Genomic DNA, 22,401 nt, shown 5'->3' with positions numbered 1-22,401 from the left:
TACCGACGATTTGCTCGGCCCGCAACATTCTCGTGGCCTAGGTCAGCTTCAGAGTCAACTAAGGAATAGATAAAAAAGTTGTCGAATCATTAGCGAACGCAGCACGTTTATTGTATTTGTACTAAAGCTGTGATAAGAGTGCTCTTTTATTACTTTATATCTTTCTGCTCTTCCCGGATAGATACAAGTATTACTCGGAACAATTTTGCTGGAATCCAGATCTGCGAATGATTATGTTGAACCATCAAAATAATTATACTGCACGCTTAAACTATTGCTAAAAATGTCTAAACTTTTTTGCAGTAATAAGCATTATGCTGGTGCTACCCAATTATTTTGATTGGCCAGCATAAAATTATTTTTTTATCTATATCGAGCTAAATTTTTACGTACCGCAGTAAACCTATGCTTTCCGCGTGTTAGAAGTTAGACTAAAATTCTTTCTTTCTCTCTAGAACTTAAAATTAACACTAAAACACATTTATTATTTTCTTTCTGATATATATCCGTATTCGCAGTGCAATACTTTTCTATAACGATAGAGATTTATCGGCGTTATTAATTACGACATCAATACGAAAGAATTCTCAATATGTATGAATGAAGCAATTAAAAATGTTTATTGTAATTGGCACGATCGAACGGCCTTTATGTTCTCTACGTTAGACCAGGTGTACATTGGGGACTTTGATACGGCCACCTCCTCCACCTCGGCGAGAATCGACTCGCGCGTTAAATCGGTAAGCCACTCGACCGATTACGAGTCCTTTATAGCATCGCCGTTCGATTAACTTATTTAATTTATCGGTCAGTTTACGCGTCGCATGCACGCGTGTGCCTGCGTATAGTTTAGACCTTTATTGCCTCGGAGATATGCTAATGCAAGAGGATTGTACCGATCGAGACAAGCAAAGCCCTACTCGGGGAGATCGAAAAATCGGGGGGTTGTATTCTCCATTGTGATTTAAAAGTGCAAATATTTTTCTTCTCTTAGGAGAGTTTCGTCGCTTTTATTTTGCAAGCAATGTAATAAAATCCAGTATTAATGTCACGCAACATTTTTGCCGAATTACAAGAGATAGAATTTAATTTAACAAAAATAATTTTACACGAGGCTTACCATTTCAACATTGACAAATTACTTTTTGGAAAATTACTTTAAACTGCTTTCTAGGCGTGTAATATTTAAGTTCTAAAGTATAAAAGTAGATTCAAGAAAAAGGATGAAAAAGACATTATGAAATCTCTTTCGGAACGCTCAGATACATCCAAAGCCGAGACACTGACAATTGAAATAATAAACCGATTTCGCTTTCTCTCTCCCCGATCTGTTTCCTCGTGATGCTTCTATTCGACGTGCGCAATTACCTTTGTAACGTCGCAGCGTCGTGGCAGCGATGACGAAAGAACGTCACGCCGGAGTGCAACTGGTAAAACATATCTTAAGACGGAAGATTTAGCTCGTGGAATTTTGCTTGTGCTGTTAACTCCCTTCGGAGCTATTACCACACGCGTGCGCGTTAAATTAGCGCTATTTAAACGCGCGCAAGCGGCTTATACCTCGTGCAGATGAAACGACACACGAATGTAGATATTTCATCGCCCGGGCTCGTAGTGTAACGCGAGAATCTGTTGAAACGAATGGCGTTATGCGTCGGGATACTCTGTAATGTCTGAAATATTAGAAATACCTTGAGAAAACAGTTCTCTTGGTGTTCTATTATGTATTTCACTACGTATACAACCGCATTCCAGTTTTCTTTCCGTAGTGACTCATGGAAATGCTTAGTTAGCATTGAGATATATTATTTTAACAAGTCGTTGATGTCTGGATTTGACTTGAATTTTCCTCTACAACATACATGCAAATTATTTGAGATAATAATATTTCTTACTTATAATAAAATGGAAATTATGATTATTGAAGCAAAAACTTGGTTTTTAAATATGAGCTATGTGAATAATACAAATTAAGAAAATATATTTGATCGTTTTTATACTCTATCGATTTTCTTATAATTTCAAGAAACATGCGTTGATACCAAAAATTTTGACATTCTTTATGTTGCTGTATTTGTGATTCGAAGGAAGTAGAAAATACGTAAAATTGGCGCGTTTGTCGGGGAAAGAGAATGTTTACAGAGAACTGATTTCGTGTGTTCCATGCAGAAAAACATCGTTTATCAAACCTGAAATACATTCGCGAGATGTTTTTCAGCATTGCGTTTGACAAATAATGTTTGTTAGGTGTGGACTTAGATGTGTTGGAGCCGTTTGAAACAACAAGTTCTTCTGGACGGTGAATTCCATTGGCAAACCCGACTGCTTTTTCGCGGCGCGTCACCGGCGGAAAGTTAATTTCGTTTATTGGGCTAGCAGGATAAATGGTTCCCCCCGTAACCCACTTCGCGAACAAATCGGTTCTTTGCGCTTCGGCGAGATTTTATTTTTGGGCGCGTTCCGACGATCGTTTATCGCTACCGAGAAAACGCGATCCCTCGAGAAAAACGGCCGGTGAGATCGGGACCAGTGGGACCGGGCTCGCGTTAACGTTCCAAATAAAACGTAGGCCTTGAATTAGCGAAGATTGTCTTCCCTCCCATTTAAATTCTTTTTCGAATACCTGAAGAGCAACCTGACTGCCCCTCGAATTTCAGATGCGGAGATGACCCGATGGGATTATTTATCGTATATCAACGTACGCGGATTCGCCCCGAATTATCGCGCGTTTCCAAGTTTGTTAAATTATTTATCCATATCTCGCATGGTAACTTATAAATGTCTAATGATGATTAAATTACTTATACCTCAATACTCATTAGTTATAAGAGGGCGCCCACCCATCTCACCGCTCGCAGCTCGCGGCTCATCGCTTATCGCTCGCCGGCGACGATGCACGCGGCTTACGAGAGAGAGAGAGAGAAAGAGAGCGGCAATGGAGGAAGATTGCTCGATGTGCTCGGTGATGCTGGTGGCAATTCCGCCGTGGCAATTACCAGCGTGTCGAGTCGCGCTATCGGCGGACACGTCGCGGCGGACCTCGCCGACTCGTAAACACCCGGGGACGATAGTCCGTGGATAGTCGCCCGATTTCGCCGGGCGATAAGGGCCGTTTAAAGGGCGCGTGAGGGCGGCGGCGGCGGCGGCCGGCAATCCGAGGAGAAAAGGGGCGAGGCGATGCGCGCGCGGTGCAATCTTTAGTGCCGCTGCAGAAAACGTCATAACTCGTATCCGCGGCGGGCGAGTGCAGGCGCGAAGTTACGACTGCGCGGCTCGGCAAGGATAACGCGGGAATATATCCGCGACGATAATTGCGAGTTCGTTGCCTGTGCCCGCCTCACCACGCCGCACCGCCGTCCTGCAGATAGACGAGAGCGAGAGCGCACACTCGCGCATTCGTACACCCTCTTTCCATTCTCGCGTCGGATTTTTTTCCCTTTCTCTTTTTATCCTTCGCCCGACTCTGGTCGGTCGGGGTTCGTCTCTCCCAAAGGTTACGGCTCTTGCGAGACAAGTTGAGCAACGGCGAGATTACCTGTGTGCGCCTGACCGATCTAGTCAGAATCCTGTGAGACTTGTGCTGAGTTTAGACGCGGATCGACACACGCGCGGGAAACTGCACGGAACTCGGGCTTTCGCGAAGAAAAAACAAGAACGGTTAATCGCGACCTCCGGTCTTTACTTTCGCGAGCGTGAGACGAGGGCACCGCCCCGCGAGTGATATTTCGCTCAAACTTTCGCGGTAGAAACTCCGGCCCGTGGATCTTGATAAGGTGTCTCTCTCTCTCGATGACACAAGGATTCATAGCGCGGTATAATGTCAATTCCCGAGGGTAATCTCTGGCTGATAGATTTGGGCGCTCCTTCTCCTGCTCCTTAACTGCGAGATTATTTCCTACGGTAATGATCATGATCGGTCATGAACGTACCTTGGAGAGGAATTCAAGCTACGCTTTCTACTGCTTCAAGATCGCAATAAAGACTCGACGTCGCTTTTGCAGGGACTATGGGTCTTTTAGGGATTTTGCAATCAAATCCGCAACGATTGTTGTGTGTGACGCTAATTTCGCGTTGCGTGTCGCCTCTTTTTCGATCTTACAAAGCTCATGGTAATGATGGCAAAAATAAAATGGACAATCTACGTTAATTTTAACGGAAAGGCACTTTCACAAAAAAAAAAGAAAGAAATGACACGTAACAATCTTGAGAAACTATAATTACGGTCCTTTCGCAAAAACTTTCGTTCGGCGAAGGTGGTCGCTAATTGCTGCGCTAATGCGAGACTTCCCATTCCAAAACTCGCTGTCTCCTTTAGCTGCAGTCTCTCCTCTTCTCTGTACTCTTTTTCTATTCTATCGATTGTCAGCGGCGCGATCATTATTGAAAAGCCGCGCCGTGGATTATCCTCCGCAATAATGCTTCACGGTCAATTAAAATGCGCTGTTGGATACTGATATACTGCAAATTAACCGACCCCGCGTTGCCGCTTAATCAGCATATTTATTGCTGCCACGCAATGAGAATCGTACGCGGGCGCAGATGCGATACGACGCAGCCTCAATGTTGCAAGTAGTGCCCCAACCTCATTCGAGATACGTTTAATCCTCTCGAGGAGGGGGAGAGGGGGCAGGATGACTCGGATACCGGGTCGTATAATGGGAAATCACCGGTGGCGGAGTAACTCGGTTATAAGTCATGTTGCTCCACTCTCCTGTTCCTATAAACGCGCGCGTAATATACAGCGCCTACGGAATTTAAACTTCCTCGCATCTTCAGCGCGATCGCGCCTTTCGCCCGGCGATGCCGGCCATGGAATCGAGAGCTCTTTTTCTGCTCGCACCCTTAATTTATAACGTCAGGATGTTCGTTGATGGGCGCCCCTTCGGTACGATATCGTGACGATATTTCTCACCAAAAGTGGAGAGGATTCCTTTTGCTTAACATAAATTAGCGCGCGAATATTTTCTGAATCTTTTGATGTGAGAGAAAAATAAGAGTACAAATCGCGGTAACGTTGTTCGTTTCTTGGAAATCAACCGTATTCTCCGTTACCACGAGACATGCTAATTATAAATAGACTAGATGATCTCCGACGACTCGATATTTACGCGATTAGCGCATCATCTTATTTTTAACGCCCAAGGTTAATTGTGATCAGCGTTAATTTGCCGCATACATAACGCGCCTCGCGCGTAATTGGTAGACGCATAAATTGTAGGCGATAAAGATTTTCGCGAGAAACTCGCGAGATAAGATCGCCGCGCGAGACGGCGTAGCACCTCGTTGAGGAAGTTGGATCGGTTTTTTTCCCCTTTATTCTCCCATTTTTAAGAGCCGATACTAATTGCGGACGGCGTTAATTTACAGCGTAGGTGTCACGCTCTTCGTGAGATGTATATTCCAATAAATCGTTTCTACAATGCGGAGTAGAGTAACGTCACGGCGTCTAACCCAACTCGATTTTTTATACGCTGCGATACATCGCCCGCGATATTAATTGTGAGTCTTGTTGATTTATATAAGCACGTATAAGTCCCGCTGCGGGATGAAATACGCCGCGGATAAGCGTATGCGAGATCACGGCGCAGGCTGAGATAAAGACAAAGATCGCGGAACGGGCAAAGCGTTTACTTTCGTTCACCAACAATGTGATGATCATATTTCCAATTTTGCAGGTGTATCGAAAGGTCAGAAAACGATTACCGACACGTTTGTTGATATCTGAGAAGCGTTTAACGTATGTATTACGTGTTATGTTAAGTAACAATTTGAAAATATTAAAATTATCCAAAATTTTATGTCAGATCAGTTGTAACCAAAATAATAGTATAACTAATTGTTTGATAATAATTATCAAGTGTTTAGAAGAGTAAAATTATTTTATATTAATCGAATATTTTTCATTGACATTCAACCTTTTGTAGCTAGTTTTTTTCTGAGAGTGAAACAGCTTTTGAAACTTTATGAATTTATTTCATTTTCGCGTAACATGAATTATCCACATAAATGCAGACAAAATTTAAATCGGAATGATACATTAGGCTCGAGCGAAGTTAGAAAAGCAATTGATTCGAAGATTGTTATTTACGCATTGTAGATGCCGTAAATTTCACATTCGTTCTAGCGAAAAGGGGGGGGGGAGGAGATCGTATGCGCGCGCACGAGAGAGAGAGAGAGAGAGAGAAGGATACTCTCGCTTTTATGGCGATGCGATGTGCCGACGAATAAGCTCTGAAATTCAACGCGAAACGCTGTACGCGCGCGCGGATAGAAACGCGCATTTAAAGACTCGGACAAATTGCGAGCTGACCGCGTGTCCGCCTTCTTATACTAATATGCGAACACGTTCGCCGTCGTAGTCCCGCGCGGAGGGACTACTCTACGTGAGGCTTACTTACACAGTTGTGTGTACGTGCAACTTACGTACACACAACTGTGCGCACAACTGTGTCGAGTTGTGTACTGTTAAGTGTAACTATACGTGCTCGTAGTTATACGCGCACGTAGGCTACCGCGTGCGTCCACGAGGTCCGTACGTTACGTACGTATGCAGAGTGTCCCTGAGCCGATCGCGCGCGCCTTTCCTTCCAGCGATAAATGCCGTAGCATCTAAACGACGGACTTACGTATCGAGAAACGCATTTCAATTTTTCGAGAGGCGTTTAAATAGATTGAAAAAGATCCGTATGATTAAATCCCGGAGAAAATAAAAAAAAAAAAAGGAAGAACATCGCGTGAGAGACGATATCCCTCCGAGTGGCAGATAAATACGCTAAGCAAGATAGGCGATCGAAGCCTGTTGATAAAACTGGCTTATCGAAAACTATCTTGCCCGTCTTACGTGCTATACGTATCAGTGTTCCTCAGCCGGGCGTTTCGCGACCGCACTGGTACTCTTACCGCGATTACCTTAGCCCGCGGCCTCTCGCTCCAGGGTATGTAGATAATACAAACGATTTTATACGGGCCTACTTAGGCGCTATCGTCCTGGCCGCAAAAATCCTCTCCGTGCCGAGGACACGGGGGAATGTGTTGGCGCGAGGGCCGAGATTGAGAAACTCTGGGTTACGCGCGACTAGGGGTCCGCCGGCGGGCCCGATACCGGATTATCCGAGTAAAAAATGTAATGGAACGAGTAAAGTTTGCGTTCACGCATCGTTGGTCCCGTCTCCCGCGTCTGGCGAGGGAGGCACCACAAGAACGGCCGTCGACACACAGTGCAAGCACACCAACGCGATTAGGTAACTTGAAACCAATACTATCGACACGTATGCACACGCGTGCTCTACTATATGTGGGTGTACCACCGCGGCGTAACCGCGCCGCGCCGTTGCGCGTTTCGCCACGCGATGTGGCAGGATAATGCGCCGATAACACGGTCGACTCGCTGAACAGCGTCGATCCAGATTCCACGGGCCAGCCAGCCTAGTTTCCAGTGAGAATCGTGCGAAACGCGATCGCGTTCCCAGTTTTTCCCCGGCGCGCATTCGTGACGAATTTGTTGTTTACCAGTTCTCGTCCACGAAAAGATGCACACTTTTCTAGATTTCAGGACGATATTGCGATTTATGAAGCAATAACCTCTGAACGATCCTGTGTGAACGAAATAATATGAATTTTACAGAGCCTCTCCGTAAAGGTCTTTTTTGCACGCGATTTGTTCACTTCCAGTTTCGACGCGTATATCGCGAGCGGCATTAAGGGCGACGTGTTGTGATGAGTTATACGACTTCGTGCGAGAGACGATCGTTAGACATCAAAAGTGGTTTTGAGTGGCGCGGCGCGGTTTAAAATGATTACGTCGCCTTGCGTGAACGGACACGACAATTTAACGATCCTCCTAGGGCGCAAGCGAAGCAGAAAGTTGGTTCCGACGATTGATCATCGTGGCCAACCAAGATTGCCATTGGATAAATTAAGGCATAACAGGTAAACGGCTCGTTAACGATGAACCCGACGATGAGCACGTTGCGTTATTGTCGGTCAGCTTGCCGCCAAACCGAGAGTCATCCGACTCCCGTGTATCTCGACGCGAGTCCGCGAGGTCGCTCGATGGCGTCATACTTGCGCTCTCCGATCTAACTCAATCCGGAAGAAAAGCGCTGCTAGGAGGCCCGTCCAATCAATCTTTGTCAAAAGCGTCTTAGTAATGCAGGGACGATAACGTGCGAGAAAGCATATGCGGCTCCATGCGCAAATTACGTGCAGGAAATGTTATTTACTGGAAAATGTGGCACGTAAAACGGAGGAATATCATGAATTAATAATTAATTAAAGATGAGATGATCTTTTTTACTCGGTCATAGCTGGATTTTTGCTGATTATAGCTGATTATTTCTCGTATAATTTTACATACTTTTTCAAATTTACTAAACTGTGTTTTTTATCATATTTGAAGGGAAGAAGATAACAGGTGCATCATTGTTATTAAATTATCAATTTAATGTCGTACTAATTTAATGTGTTACTACTCTTGTTTAATTTACAACTAAAAATTCAAGACTGAAAATTTATTCAGCGCGTATGTTAGTTTATATTCTCTTATTATTAATTATGAATTAAATCGTTAAAAATGTGATCCTAATGTAGAGTATAAATATAACAATTAGATTGTAAATAATAAGAAAAACTTTTTATTTAGATACCTTTTGCTCTAATAATATATTTTTATTATATTTTTTCAGAAGAGCTGAGAAAATTCGGGACGGGACTCGGAAAAAGAGTGGCGACGTTATCAGTGAGTCAAGTTATTATTATTATTTTTTATCGAGTCATCTATGCTCGATTAACTTTAATCTTTTTCTTGTTAAACTCGATCGCTTCGAATCGATTAATTTTTGCTTTATCCTCTTGAGAGCGTAACAATCGTTATACGTATGGACTGTTGAGTAAAATATTGACGTAAGTTTGAGATTAGAAAATAATGTATTTCATAATGCATCTATGAAGTGCATTGTCATTCAAAAGAGCTACTTTATAATGTAGTACACCTCTGATATTTTATTGTTACTTATTTAACAGTATTAATTACATAGTGACATATTATTTGAAAGCGTAAACATGTTTTTCTATAAAAAAAAGCTATATCTATCGAAGAAACGATAGGTTGAAGCCGTTACCGCGTTATGGAAAGTGGCCCGTTACTTCCGGAATTAATGGATCGTGGAGAGAATTTCCAATCGAATGACGTTTTCCCTTTTTAAACGTGATCGTAGAGATATAAAGTCGTTATCGGAGAAGGAACATGTACCACCGTAGATTCTTATTCGTTGTCGATGATTGGAGTAGATTGTAGCGTAATGTGAAAGGATGAAGGATACATTGACGTACATCAACATTTGTCATTTTTAAAACTGTTTTTTTTTTTTACACACTTTTTTACATCGGTTAAATGATTCGGCTCAATAAAAAAGATTCCCGACGCAATCTTCTTATCCGCTTACATACCGTCATAAATTATTTAACGTTAAATGATAAAATATTATAGTATCGTGTATCTGGCAATTTAAAAATAGAAATCGACCATCATCCGCTTTGCGGTGAATTTGTAATGTCATTCGTGCGATCATCGTAACCTTCGCCCATGGCCTTCTTTTAAGCCCGACAAGGTTACTACCGGTTGTGATCTACCGATAACGTACGATCTCGTAGGCGGACTTGGTTCATCGCAGCATCACATATTTCATTGATCTAAAGAAAAAAAGGGAATATAAAGAAATTAATTTTTTATACTTATTAGTTATGGATAACATAACTTTTGTTCACATTTAGATATAGACATAAATTTTTATCGCGACGAGTGATTTAGATTTCAAAGCTGGGGTTTGGAATCTAGGTCATCTAGGAATCCAGCTATTGTTTGTTCCTCGAAATATTCAACTCAGGTTTAAATATTTCTTTCTGTGCATGTACACGAAAAATCGTATCTTCTCATCGTGCAGGTTGCTGCATTCGGTTTATTGGACTCAACCGGGTTTCCGGGATCTTTCTTGCGCGCGAAGGCGGGCGTGGACTACAAGCGTTGAAAATCGCGGCTGACCCATGTGCCAGATCTTTTTTTTTCCTCGCGACGCGCACTCCTCCGGGGCCAGCCGGCTGGCCGACTGTTCCCGTCGACTGTACCGGCGGCCATGCATCGCCGATGAGAATATGACCCCGGCACGTATAGCTCGGGCCTCGAAGTAAACTACATAGGCGTTGCGCGCGTCTCTCTCGACTTCGCCAGGTGAGTCGGTGGTCGTGCGAATCGGTGTCGTCGGCACGGTGCTTCGTGTGGCGTAGGTGATGGCGGTGCCTTGCCTTGGTGATGGTGGGAGTACCGCAAGGGTCAATCCACGGTCCACCATTATATTCCCTCGGCGAAGTCGTGGCACACGGGGGCCTCGAAGCGGGTTCACAGCCACGACGACGACGACGACGACGACGACATTCGAACGCTTAATGGTCGGAATTTGTCTGGCCAGCAGGTACACTGACAGCCAGTCAGTAGAGTTAGTGACTCGAGCTGGATCGGTTAGAGACTGAGATAACTAGGATATGGGCATCAAAGGCGAGCCAACGTCGGTGCAAAAATCAGAAATGTGGAACAATTTCGCGAAAAACGATGCTCGTAACGATATTACATAAAAATGATGATTTAAGCTTTGTAGTAGAAAATATAAGTTTGTATATGTAATTATATTGTTAGCATAAAACTGCATATTTAATTTGATGAAAACTTATCGAGCAAACTTAATAAGTTTTAATTATAAATAAGCTCAGTAAGTTTTGTATGCCAACATTATGAGGAATGTTATAGTTTAAAAATATCAAAAATGCTTGCATTTAAGTAGGTTTTATTTGTATATCTACTTTTTTTTTATTTTTTCTGCCCAAAGATTTTATGCCCGGTGTATTATTAAAAGTCTACCGTGACCGTTTTAAGCGTTATACATTAGAAGAAGCAGTTAATCGTTAAGAAAGCGGTTAATCCATATCCATCATCTACACAGTTGAGATTCTAATCATCTAATTAGCGGGATTGTTAACGACCGAATGATCGGTAATTCGTGCATGTGTGTGGTGTCGGTGTATGCATCGAGCGGTCCATCGTCCTTTAAATACAACTTTTGACCTTTAAGAGGGGTGGAATGTATCGTTTGCAAAAAGACGCCGTGAAGAAATGACTTTATCGTAATTAAACCATTGACGTTGGAGGTACCGTAAGGGTCAATCCACGGTCGAACATCATATTCTTCGGCTAGGTGCACGAAGCTTTAGGAGCGGGTTCGTATAACTGCAACACACAACGTTCGACGCTTAATGGTCGGAATTTGTCTGAATGGCAGGTAACACTGACAGGCACTCGGTTTAAACTCGGTGAGTGGAGGATATACCGGTTACAGAAACCCGCGGTATCCTGAAAGTTCGCCAGTAATTCAAGGCTCGCCCGGGTCGCCGATTAACGTATCGATCATTAGACGATGCCGATCGAGGCGACTTTTTCCCGCGACCCAGCCAGCCGCCGCGATCGACTTTAAAGTTCAAATTGAAGCCTAAATAACGAGACGGGGCCTTACCTTCTCCTCTCGTTTTCTGTCTCTTGTTTATCTTCTAACGGAATATCGGACGGAAACGAATGATAATTTAAGAACTTTAATGAAATTTCTCACGATAGACACACATATTTATATCAAGAAATAGATATATTCTACCTTTAAAAAATCAAGTATTTATATTTAAGAATTAAATTTTTTTTTCTAGCGTAATTTAATTAGGCATCGGTACTTTTTATAGTCCTATATAAAATATTGATATGAAGTACTGAGGTAAATTTTTCTTTAAATTAAGGCAAATGGAAAAATTTTTCTATCTAAACAATTTTACAAACAATTAATGTTTATATTTTTATATTAATGGTAAAGCGAATAATCTTATGATAATAATTCATGTAAATGGTGATGTGTTAAATGATGGTGTTTTAAATCATCATTATGCGCTTCACGCTTATACGAAAAGTGTCAGAATTGTCAAACCTTAAAAACCAGAATTTGTTCGAGCAGGCAAATACACGAGTTATGAGTTAGGAAAGTAAATAGGAAGTTAGAAAAGTTATGGAGGGAAACTAATGAGACGCGCGTGGAATGGCCAAGTAACTGACAGTCCCTCTGGACCTTTAGTTTCAGTTTCACTGGCCGTTAATGGCTGTCGCCAATTGTCCAACGATATTAACTGACTTTCTCTGTTGAGAAAACTGCACGAATCGACAAATCGATTTATGCAACGAAACCTATTACTCCGAGAGAACATGGGAATAAACTGCACTCTCTGAATAATATCGTATCATTATTTGAATTCGAAAAAAAATTCAGCATTTCAAATGTACTTTTAAGTTCAAATATTTCCAAATATCTTAATCTATCAAATTTAAGTAATTTGTAAGAGAATTTACATGTTTAGTTTTTTTAAATACATTTTAATGCATTTTTTTACAATTATTATATGATTCGATTAATGTCTTTGATTTTTCTAGTTAATCTAAGCTTTGAGAGAAACGAAAAATCAAGATTTAAAATGTATTTATTATTATTTTATTTAACAGACTAATATTACTATTAGATTTTATCAAAGAGAGCATTTATTTCTCTATCAGTCAAATTAATCAGGTTGTGGTATTGTGCCGATATAAATAGACCGATTAGATCACAGGGAAAACGTCAAATACGAGGATCCCATGACAAATTTCATTCGCGGCGTCGAATCAGTCGGCGATTCTTCCGCCTGTCTGCAATCAGGAAAAGACGAGTTCTCGGAGCTACGTACGACTGTTGACCGATCGACACAATCGGCGGGCCGGTTGTGTGCGATGCCTTTTTCGGCGAATTGTGAATGTAGCCTCAGGTCTGGCATTCCCCTTTCCTCGTCGTCGCTGGCCGGTTCGTCCGGGGTCACCGACGAGAGGTCACGTCGCTCGCATGGCATCAGTGACTTTTTCATTTTTATCGCGTATCCGCTTCTTCCTTCTCCGATCTTTCTTCTTCTCGATAACCACACAGACACGTGCGCGGGAAGTCTAAAAAAAAAAAATATCTCTCATCTTCGATGATTTTAAAGAATTTTCGCGAACCTAATGGACTACGTTTTCTATCAACCAATGTCCGATTTGAAAAGTCCAAAAAGAGACCCTAAAAAGATTAAGATATCGCAAGGTTTTAATTTATATTTTCTTATTTTTTAGGCATCGCTTTCTTTAAGTTTCTTTTTTTTTACATTATCAGAATGAGCAATTCCTCGGCAAATTATTTTGTATAAGCTTAAATCCCGAGTAAGTTATTTATATTGTTGCATGATGTATTAATTTCTCTTGATTAGAGAGAATATAGATAATTCAAAGACAAAACTATGCGGAAATACGAAGGCGTAATGAAAAAGCCGCAGTCCCCGTGGACAGAGATACGTTCGAGTAAAATTGTCGAGATTCCACGTGTATCTTTGAAAAGATAAATTTATTTCGTGACCGGTAGGTCCCGCTGCATCTTATTCACCGCGCGAATGCACGTGAATCACGTGGATCTATGTGATGCGAATGCGTCGTTTAGCAAGTAGAATGCGCAAAGTCTTCACCGGTCGAGAACGGCGTGCCAAAACTGTAGAGAGCTGTATCTCTTTTACTCGCGATGCATTCTGCAACGCGGTAATTTCGGCGTAATTTAATAATGTTATTCTGTATTTTGATGTAAGAAAATGATGTTAGAAAAATTTATTTTACGAATTCTGTCGTGCAGATGCGACTTACGGGAATCACGATCGATCGATTCGCATGGCAATCTCTTTTCGCAAGTAAACGTTCCCCACGCTCGCCGGTGGTCAAAGGTGCACCCGTATAATATCGATGGAAATACCACTCGCGACGACGAGCCGCGGCTTTGCGGTGCACAGGGGAATGGACGGACATACGACAGGTTACCGCATACACGGCACCGTATATACGTGCATTACACTGACGCGAAAGGATAAATACCCTCGATTAGCGATTTATTTGAATTCTCGTTGCACACGCCTCTCTCGTCCGAGTCCTCGGATGTATGCCGATTGCTCGCGCCTCCACGGAGAGTCTCCCCATCTTCTCTTCATCTCTTCTTCACAGCATCCGCCGCCCACCTTATCTCCCATCGTTCTCCTCTCTTTCTCTTTCTTACTCCTTTACTTTCTTTTTCCTTCTTTCTCTCCTTCTCTCTCTCTCTCTCTTTTCTTTCTGTTTCGTTCCTCCCTGGAGTTGCTGTCCGATCGTCCGCGAGACGGTGCGCCGATCCTCGGCGGGAGCGCGCGCGGTATGCCAGCCGCTGCAGGCACGATTGCTTACGACGTGGATTGTCAAAACTTCGGGGAGGCACCCGGCGAGGTGGTGTACCGTTAACCAGGCGTTCGCCTATCGAATATTCGACCTACGACCTAGCGACGCTCTCGCAGTGACTGGCCGCGCCGTGCCGAGCCTCGTCGCGCTGTGCCGCGCCGCGCCGGCCAGTCGGCGTGAACGCGGAAATGTACGCGCTGCATCGAGCGGAGCCCCGGGTGACCTTACGCGGAGTAGTACGTTTGTCCTTAGGTCGGGACAACTTCCAGGACGCTCGTCCGTTAGAGACGCGCGCGCACGCTTTCGAACGGACCGCGACGAGCTGCTTTTTTATTGCCGTTTGATACGCGCCACTGGTCGATGACCTATCTTTCTCGTCGTAACTAGCTTCTTTCTCTTTCTTTCTCTCCTTCTCTCTTACCGAGACTGATGGACGGAGGATAATTATGGTAACATCATTTTTGCGTGACGCGTAATAAGGCAGGATTAATCAGATAATCGTGATGAGAAACGCGATACCGTAATATTTTCCGATAATTAATTGTCGCAATTTAATGACATTATGATAATTAATATAGACACATTTTTTAGTTCTACAATACATTTGCTAAATTAAATTTGTATTTAATTACACTCATTTTTGGGGGGATATAGTTATAAAATAATTAAAAATAATAAAGCATAATATTAACATGATAATATGTTTTTTTTAATTAATGTGTTGTATTTTATATTACTTTAGACATATTACATACAAACGTGAAAAATAAAAACAACAGATATGGAAATATATATCGCCATTCAACTATGACACGGTTGTTAACATGCGAGACATGTTCTTCGAAGGCTGCAAGAGATTGCTTTTCCACGCTGGAGTTACGTAACTCAAACAAAACAGATACGGTAAAAGGGACGAACGCGGACGATAAGAAATCTCCGTCGCTTTTCTCGACTATTGACAAAGCGAATCATGAAGCGTGTCACGATTTAATGAAAACGGGACAAACGTTTCTGAGAAATAATATCACCTCCACGCTTGGATAGCGATTTGATGGACCTACTTAGGTACGATGAACTTGACCTGGTATTCAGAATGCCTCGAACTTTCGAACCACGGTCTCGTGGAATCAGAGTTTAAAGACGCAGAAAATTTGTTCTTAAAAACAACAGGAAAGATTTATTTTCCTTATTGTTCTTTTTAATCCTGAAATAATGACAAATTAAGCGTGCAATCTAGATGACGTTAAAATATAATCAGTAAATAGTAAAGGTATTGAATTATAAAAATATATAATTATTTGTTTCACCGGAGATATTTTTTGCGAAATGTACACAAAGAAATGCATCGACAAGAATATCTGCATATATTTTTTTATTTCTTTAGAAAAGATTTATTGTTTTAAACATGCAGCTTGAAACGTGTAGGCACGCTTGCTCATTGACATTTAACTTTCGAAATTGAACAGAGCGACGGCGAGCGGCGCGTGATGCGGCCTCTCGTGCTGGCAAAATACCATTGGGCAGGTAAAGCTAACATTTAAATGCCAGAACTGCTCCGCAAGACGCACAACTGTGCCGAGATGCACGATGGACATGTTTTTTGCGATGTATTTAGTTAGAAGATCCTAATTTTTTTTAAACAGGCATTATAACATTTTAGTAATGTAAATACATTTATACATAAAATCGATGTTTTGTGTCTAGATACATTTTAAATAGTATTTACATTTAATTTTAAATATAAATTATACATATTTTATTTATATAAATGTATAATATTTATTTTAAAAGAGTATTAATGTTAAATTTGAATTTTTCGAAAAGGGGTATTTTAAGGGAAAATATCCCCATACTCTAATGTTTTACAAAGGGGCTTTGTAATAAGGATCTTTAAACTCGGATGTTAAAATTCTGCGTAAATAATCTAAAGTACAGTAATATGGCTGTTATTTTTCATTCATAACTTCGAGCAAGTCACTTCCGCGTCAAGATTCACGCGTTTTAAGTGTCTCATCAGTTTTCTTCCTAGTATTACAAACGACTATTATTGCTTCCGCGGCTACTGTGTTCCACTGTGGTACGGTGTGGTTACGAGCGGGCGTATCAAGATACGCATCATGATATTTATGACGAGCCTGCATGTAAACCGTTCAGCAATTTATGTCGAGATAAATATTGCAAGTCGCTCTCCGACCTTCTCCTCGACATTTCTGTGTGAAATTACTTCTACCGTGTTAACACACGGTAAGAATTTATCGTCGAGAAACGTGTGAGAAGTGTCACGCAATCCATTTTCGATCTAAGCGCGGTTCCAGCATCTTAATAACAAGTTGCATACAGCTCAGAGAAAGTATCACACGCGTAACTTTTGTTTGTAGCATCAAAGCATATTATTATAATTGAGTAGCTTAAACTGTAACATATATTGAGAGAAAGAGAAAGAAAAAAGAATCACAATTATATTAATTTAGCAAAAAATTATTTACATAGGCATAAGAAATTAATCAAATGAAACAATTGAGACTTATAATTTATAATATTATTGGCGACACATAGGAGAAATATACAATGCGACATACTTAAATATCGTTAATACGGACGATACATAATATGAATATCTTTGACGAATTGTGTAATCGGTCTATTAATAAAATGTCTAATGTTGCGGATTTCCTAGTAGAGGTTAAAGGATGATGAGGGAAGATCTACGGCGGGATCCCAAGACCTTAATCCGTCGATACGTAATGGGATATAATGCAAAATTAGCCGTTCACTATGTACAGTTACGCATTACGCTAACAAGACTTACTTCCGATTATAGTGAGGGGCCCCTATTGTTCAACCGAGCCAGTAGTGTACCCCTTAGTAGTCCCAGACTCCGGCTATATTCCTATACGGTATCCATTTATCTATCTATTCAAGCCGCTCCGTATAACACACGATAGATTCCACGTAATCTCGCCGACACAATGGCTCGGAGGGCTGAGATATACTGCAAACATAACACCGCGATCTTTTCTGATCACCTTACGCGCTCGCGACGCTTCCGACTGTAATTTGATAAACGCAACTAGCTCTTTTTTTTTCATGACGTTGAGTCGCTTTTACCCCTGGACATATGAGCATCGTTAAGAGGTGCATAATTTATGATCGTTCAAGAACGAGCTTCAAGAATTAGATTATATTAGCATCGCGTATACATCTCCTGGTAATCGTGTATTTTGATCGAGTAATAGGGCCTATTTAAATAAAAGACTTTATTAATAAAATACAGACATTTACTTGATCAAGATACTCGATTGCTAGAAGATACATGCGATACCAATATAATCTAATTCTTGAAGTCGTAACGCCCAACGCTACGCTGGAACAACAATCTCATGCCATTGTACTTCTGACGCAGCTGCGAGATAAAAGTATCTACGTGAATTATCTAGCAGACGCCGTTTCCGTCCGCGATGCGTTCGCATTTAACACAGTTAAAATTCGGTCTAGCGCAATTAGCGGGGTTAAACGGTCGATACGCAATCTCGAGTGTAATTTGCACCGGAAGACTCGTGAATTAAACTTTGCGGCAAGGAATCAGAAGTGGTGGAACCGGCTCGTCCGAGGAAGAAAAGAGAACGTTGAAGGAAGGAGATGTATAAAGGGCGTAGACTTTCCTATCTGTAGAGAATCCGTACTGTGTAAAGTGAATTTGATTTTGATTTGTAGATTGAAAATATTGCTCTTTACACTTTTCCCTCCGGTATTTTGCATCGACAATATTAGTTTCATAAAATTGGCTAATTCAATTAATAATATATTATATATTGAAAGTGTTAAGAATTCTTTTTAAAAGTGTGCCACTTAATATTGTAATCGATAACAAAAGTTGAAGCAATAATGATAAGTTTTTTTTAAATTTTTAAGTTTTACGCGCGACCATCAAAAAAGCAGGAAAAGGCTGTTCAAAACCAGCAGATGCTTGACGAATTAGGAAATATATCTAAAATCTGCGCGTTGTAAGATAAATCAAAAGTATATGCGCTATATGAGACCGTACTTATTGCCTGTAAATACAGCTTAGTCTAGCGCCTGTCATACGTGAAGCTAACGCGCGTTCGCGTTCGCGAGAGGAAACCCAGGTTCCATCACTGACACCGTAGTGCCACGGTCCGTGTATGTGTGGGTCAAAGTGAGTCGGTGAAGAGAGCTCTCTAGGAAAATGCCTGTTTGTCTGGCGAGTTACTACAGATGCTAACGGTAGCTTCGACGGGGTTTAGTATGCGCGATCTGTTGCCTCGACAGGAAACAGAATCCCTCCCATTACCGTGAGGAGTTGCGGCGGTGAACCGTGCGCGAGCGCAAACGACAGCTACCGGCATTGTTACGCGATGGGCCTCTCTCTTATCGTCTCGGAATGCCCTTTGCCGGCGCTGTGGCTGCCAAGGGAGAAAAGGTGGTACCCTTCGGCACCTTAAAAGGTCACCGTGACGACGAACGTTTCAGTGGCGTCGATGCAGCACCGACGCGCGTACGTGCCTTCCTCCCCTTTCACCTTTTCTGTCTTGCCTTTGCGTCGCCTCCTGTGAGCCTTCCCACACACGCTTGATGTACGGTTACTCGTCCGTGATCACGCGCAAAAGGCATTTTCGATAGTATTTTTTTAATTCTAGATTTACACGTGCCTGATACACGTTTTGTGTATTTGTAATAATGCCTCAAATTTGAGTTTCAAACTTTGATATTAAGATATTTACACTTTGTTGTTTTCAGATACCTTCTTTGAACACATCTGAACATCATTCGCGTTCGAGTTAATTTTTATTACTTTTACAAGTATAAAAAATTTTTGATAGCTCTCTTACATTTTTAGAAAGTATTTGTATGATGTTAATTTAAAAAATTATATATAAATATTGTAACTAATTGTGCTTGCAGACATGTATTAATTTAAGTACAAATTAATGTAAATATCTGAAGGTTCGAATTATTATAATATTTCGTTCTCTCCAAGTACGCGTCATATATAACAATTATCCGTCTTCGATATCATAAAAATTGCCCGATGTTACGAGAAACCTGTGTACCGCTACGTCGAATGACATTGCGCCACTCCATTGCTTTCTGCGTTTCTTTTTGATCCTCCCGGTAATGCATGATAACAGCGGTATTTAGTCGAGCCGTCGTATATTTGTGACTTCGTTTATTACCCATATGCATGCATATTGACGAGCGCCACTCGAGTGCAGCATTTAAAATACCGTAGCCCGAATATCGACCGTCATATTTATTCTGACTAATGAGCGCTTGATGGGCGCTGTTAATTATTGTTAGGCAACGTAATCATTACCGGCGAGAATAACGGGACACGTTCCCGCGTAAAGAAGATTGCTTCGGGAGAAGGTTGCATCTAACCCGACAACGCAGCCTTTCGACATTTATAGATCGATGACTTTTGATCGTTAACCGTTTATCTTTCATAGGCGCGTCATCTCGAGTAAGAGTACGCCGTTATTAATTATGCATTTATATTTTCTCTACGTCATACCCGTTTCAGATTCTTATTAATCATTAAAATCTCTACGTTTCAATCAAGCTATGGTGCACGCATTTATATTTGTATGGTTGCCATTAAAAATGTGGCGTGGAGATTTCAGAAGATACAGTTCGACGAAAATTATTATCTGTTATTCACTTAACTATTTCTCCATTTGTATCGCTATCGAGTAACATATCGGAGTGTTCCTCGGCCTCGGGGGACCGAATTATCCGGCAATCTTCACGCTAGTGACGCTATGGTGGTCGTTTGCAAAAAGAAATTAACTAATTGCAGACCGGCGCTCGCGGGCTAGATTCCGGGAATGATGCGAAACAGTATCTTCCCTACTAATTAAATTACTCGCCGTGAAATCAGCGGGTGAGCGAAACCACGTTGCGCTAGGGGACGGACAGAAAAGGAAATACGAAAATGTGCGAGAAAGGACAGGTAGAAAGAGAGAGAGAGAGAGATAAAGAGAGCGGATTATACTTTGCCTCGGATTACACGATAAATTGTTGGATTAACAACCATTTCTGCCGGCGATAACGAATCCCGGTCGCGATTAAAATTGTTTGAGTCGCGCACAAATCGCGTTAATGATCCGCGAGCGGTGACAAGTTTGCGAGGCGTATTTTTTTTTATCCCGCGGGATACCGCCTGGAGCTCCTTCGTAAACACGCCCACGCGTACACATGTATTTTCCATTTTCGATGCACCATACTACGCATGGAGAGCAAAGAAACGACGACAGTCAGCCGTTTCTAATGTTAACTACGAGAATTCAGTTGCACGAGGTAATTCTCATATGACTGCATACGCGTATTTTCATCGAATCTTCGCGTAATTGACATTAAAACTCGTCCGGCGTAAATTATTCTTGCTAGTTTCTCTGATCTTCGTCGAGAAACTGAAATAGTATAATAATATCCGAGAGTTCGCGTAATATCGTTTTGTACATATTGTTGCAGCAGCTTCGCTTCAGCATAGATGTAATGCACTTGACATTATGTATGTACTTATCTAGAATCTAATATTGACTTACCGGATTCATGTGTTTAGCCAGATAAACCTCGTACAGTGAAAAGTCAATTTGTACTAATGAATGTCAGACACTGTTCAGTACCGTTATTTGCTATGTCTATACTTTCAGTTGGCGTAATATCAATATCTGATTATAATATTGACACCGCAGCCAACGAAAGAAAGAATTAAATATGTTATTTATTGGACAGATAGCAGACGACGATTCATTAATTTTTATTGAATTAAAATTTATTTAACTTCTTGCACGATTAAAAATATTTTATAAAAAAAAAAATTATGATTATGAGAAATATGGTCGAGTGAGGAACTCGGATTATATCAATCGCATGTTGTAATTCTTAAATTTTATGTGCAGAAAAAAATTCTTTGCTTATTACAGCTCTATATACGATTGACACAGTCTCTTTGTTAGCTTGTTAATTGCATTGTCTGAGTTGATACGAGTTAATAACCGAGACTTTTCTCTCGCCGAGTTTAATATCGTGTAAAGTTGCATCCTTACAACGTTCCCTTCATGGCATTGCAGCGATCGCAAATCCGCCAGCGGTTTTCGCTCGCCGGCACCATTCGCCTAATTAAGTGAAAAGATTTTTCCGTCCTCCGCGTACATGCTACGGAATCCTGTTTTCTCTCCGCTCGTGGAAATCGTTAATTTGACGACGGAAGGTCTCCGTGCGAATTTGCGAGCGAGCGCAGATCCGTAGAGATCAGGTCGACGACAGCGGGTGGTACCGGCGACGCGACGAGAGAGTATCACTAATTCAAGATGTTTCCGCGTGAGAAGTGGTGCTCCGGACTCTCTCTCTCTCTCTCTCTCTCTCTCTCTCTCTCTCTCTCTCTCTCTCTCTCTGTTTTTGCGGCCGTGCACGGCTCGTGCTGGTGGTGAAGTTCACGATGGCGTGTTCCTCCGTATTTACGCGCTGCGATTCGGTACGGTATCCGGCGGGAATTCTCACGCGTTTACCGCGCGGCAGGACGGTAGCCTCGCCTTTGATTTCTTGTTTCTAAGCGGACGAAGTTCGCCGCCAGCCGATAGCTAATTGGTCGCGCAAGTGCGAAGTAAGAGTGGGCGAGTAACGACTCGGCGTTTTATCGCGGATTTTATCGGGGTGCTTTATCGACGAATATAACGCGGCCCTCGTGACAGCTCGTACTTACGAGCACCACGACACAAATAGGTTGCCGAGTACGTTCGCGGTATCCGCATGTATCGCATAACGATTCCTTTGGTCATGATGCTTTATCATAACGATTATCGTTTTACGGCGTATATGTTTAAATATGCACTTTTCCACTGCTAGTGTTAGTTTTGTATGAAATAACTATCCTAATAAAAATGATAATATAGATAACTTCATGAGATGCTTATGTGAATATATCGTGTTTCTTTTTATTTTTAATAGAACGCGTTTGAATACGGTAATAAACGAAAAGAACAAATACATTAATAAATATTAAATTGATTCTGATTTCTCGTGTAGTCGTTTGCCACTGTAACCAT

General features: G+C 41.6%; 1 protein-coding gene and 1 long non-coding RNA gene across 2 annotated transcripts in view; one reads left to right on the top strand and one right to left on the bottom strand.

The window, feature by feature from the left end:
• Positions 1-22,401, top strand: part of LOC118647736 — a 96,219-nt gene that overhangs the window by 31,655 nt on the left and 42,163 nt on the right. The window contains exon 2 of the mRNA XM_036293172.1: positions 8,688-8,737. Coding sequence (XP_036149065.1) covers positions 8,688-8,737 — 50 coding nt within the window. The remainder of the gene's footprint in view (positions 1-8,687; positions 8,738-22,401) is intronic.
• LOC114255331 lies at positions 9,338-14,972 on the bottom strand. The gene is made up of 2 exons (XR_003626622.2): positions 14,000-14,972; positions 9,338-13,051 (listed from the first exon to the last, which is right to left on the bottom strand). It is a non-coding gene; the product is annotated as an uncharacterized LOC114255331 (long non-coding RNA).

The sequence above is a fragment of the Monomorium pharaonis genome, chromosome 10 (assembly GCF_013373865.1).
Source record: "Monomorium pharaonis isolate MP-MQ-018 chromosome 10, ASM1337386v2, whole genome shotgun sequence".
In the NCBI taxonomy this organism is placed as follows: Eukaryota; Metazoa; Arthropoda; class Insecta; order Hymenoptera; family Formicidae; genus Monomorium; species Monomorium pharaonis.
The sequence above is the reverse complement of the archived record's forward strand: the minus strand, read 5'-3'. Positions and strand labels throughout refer to the sequence as shown.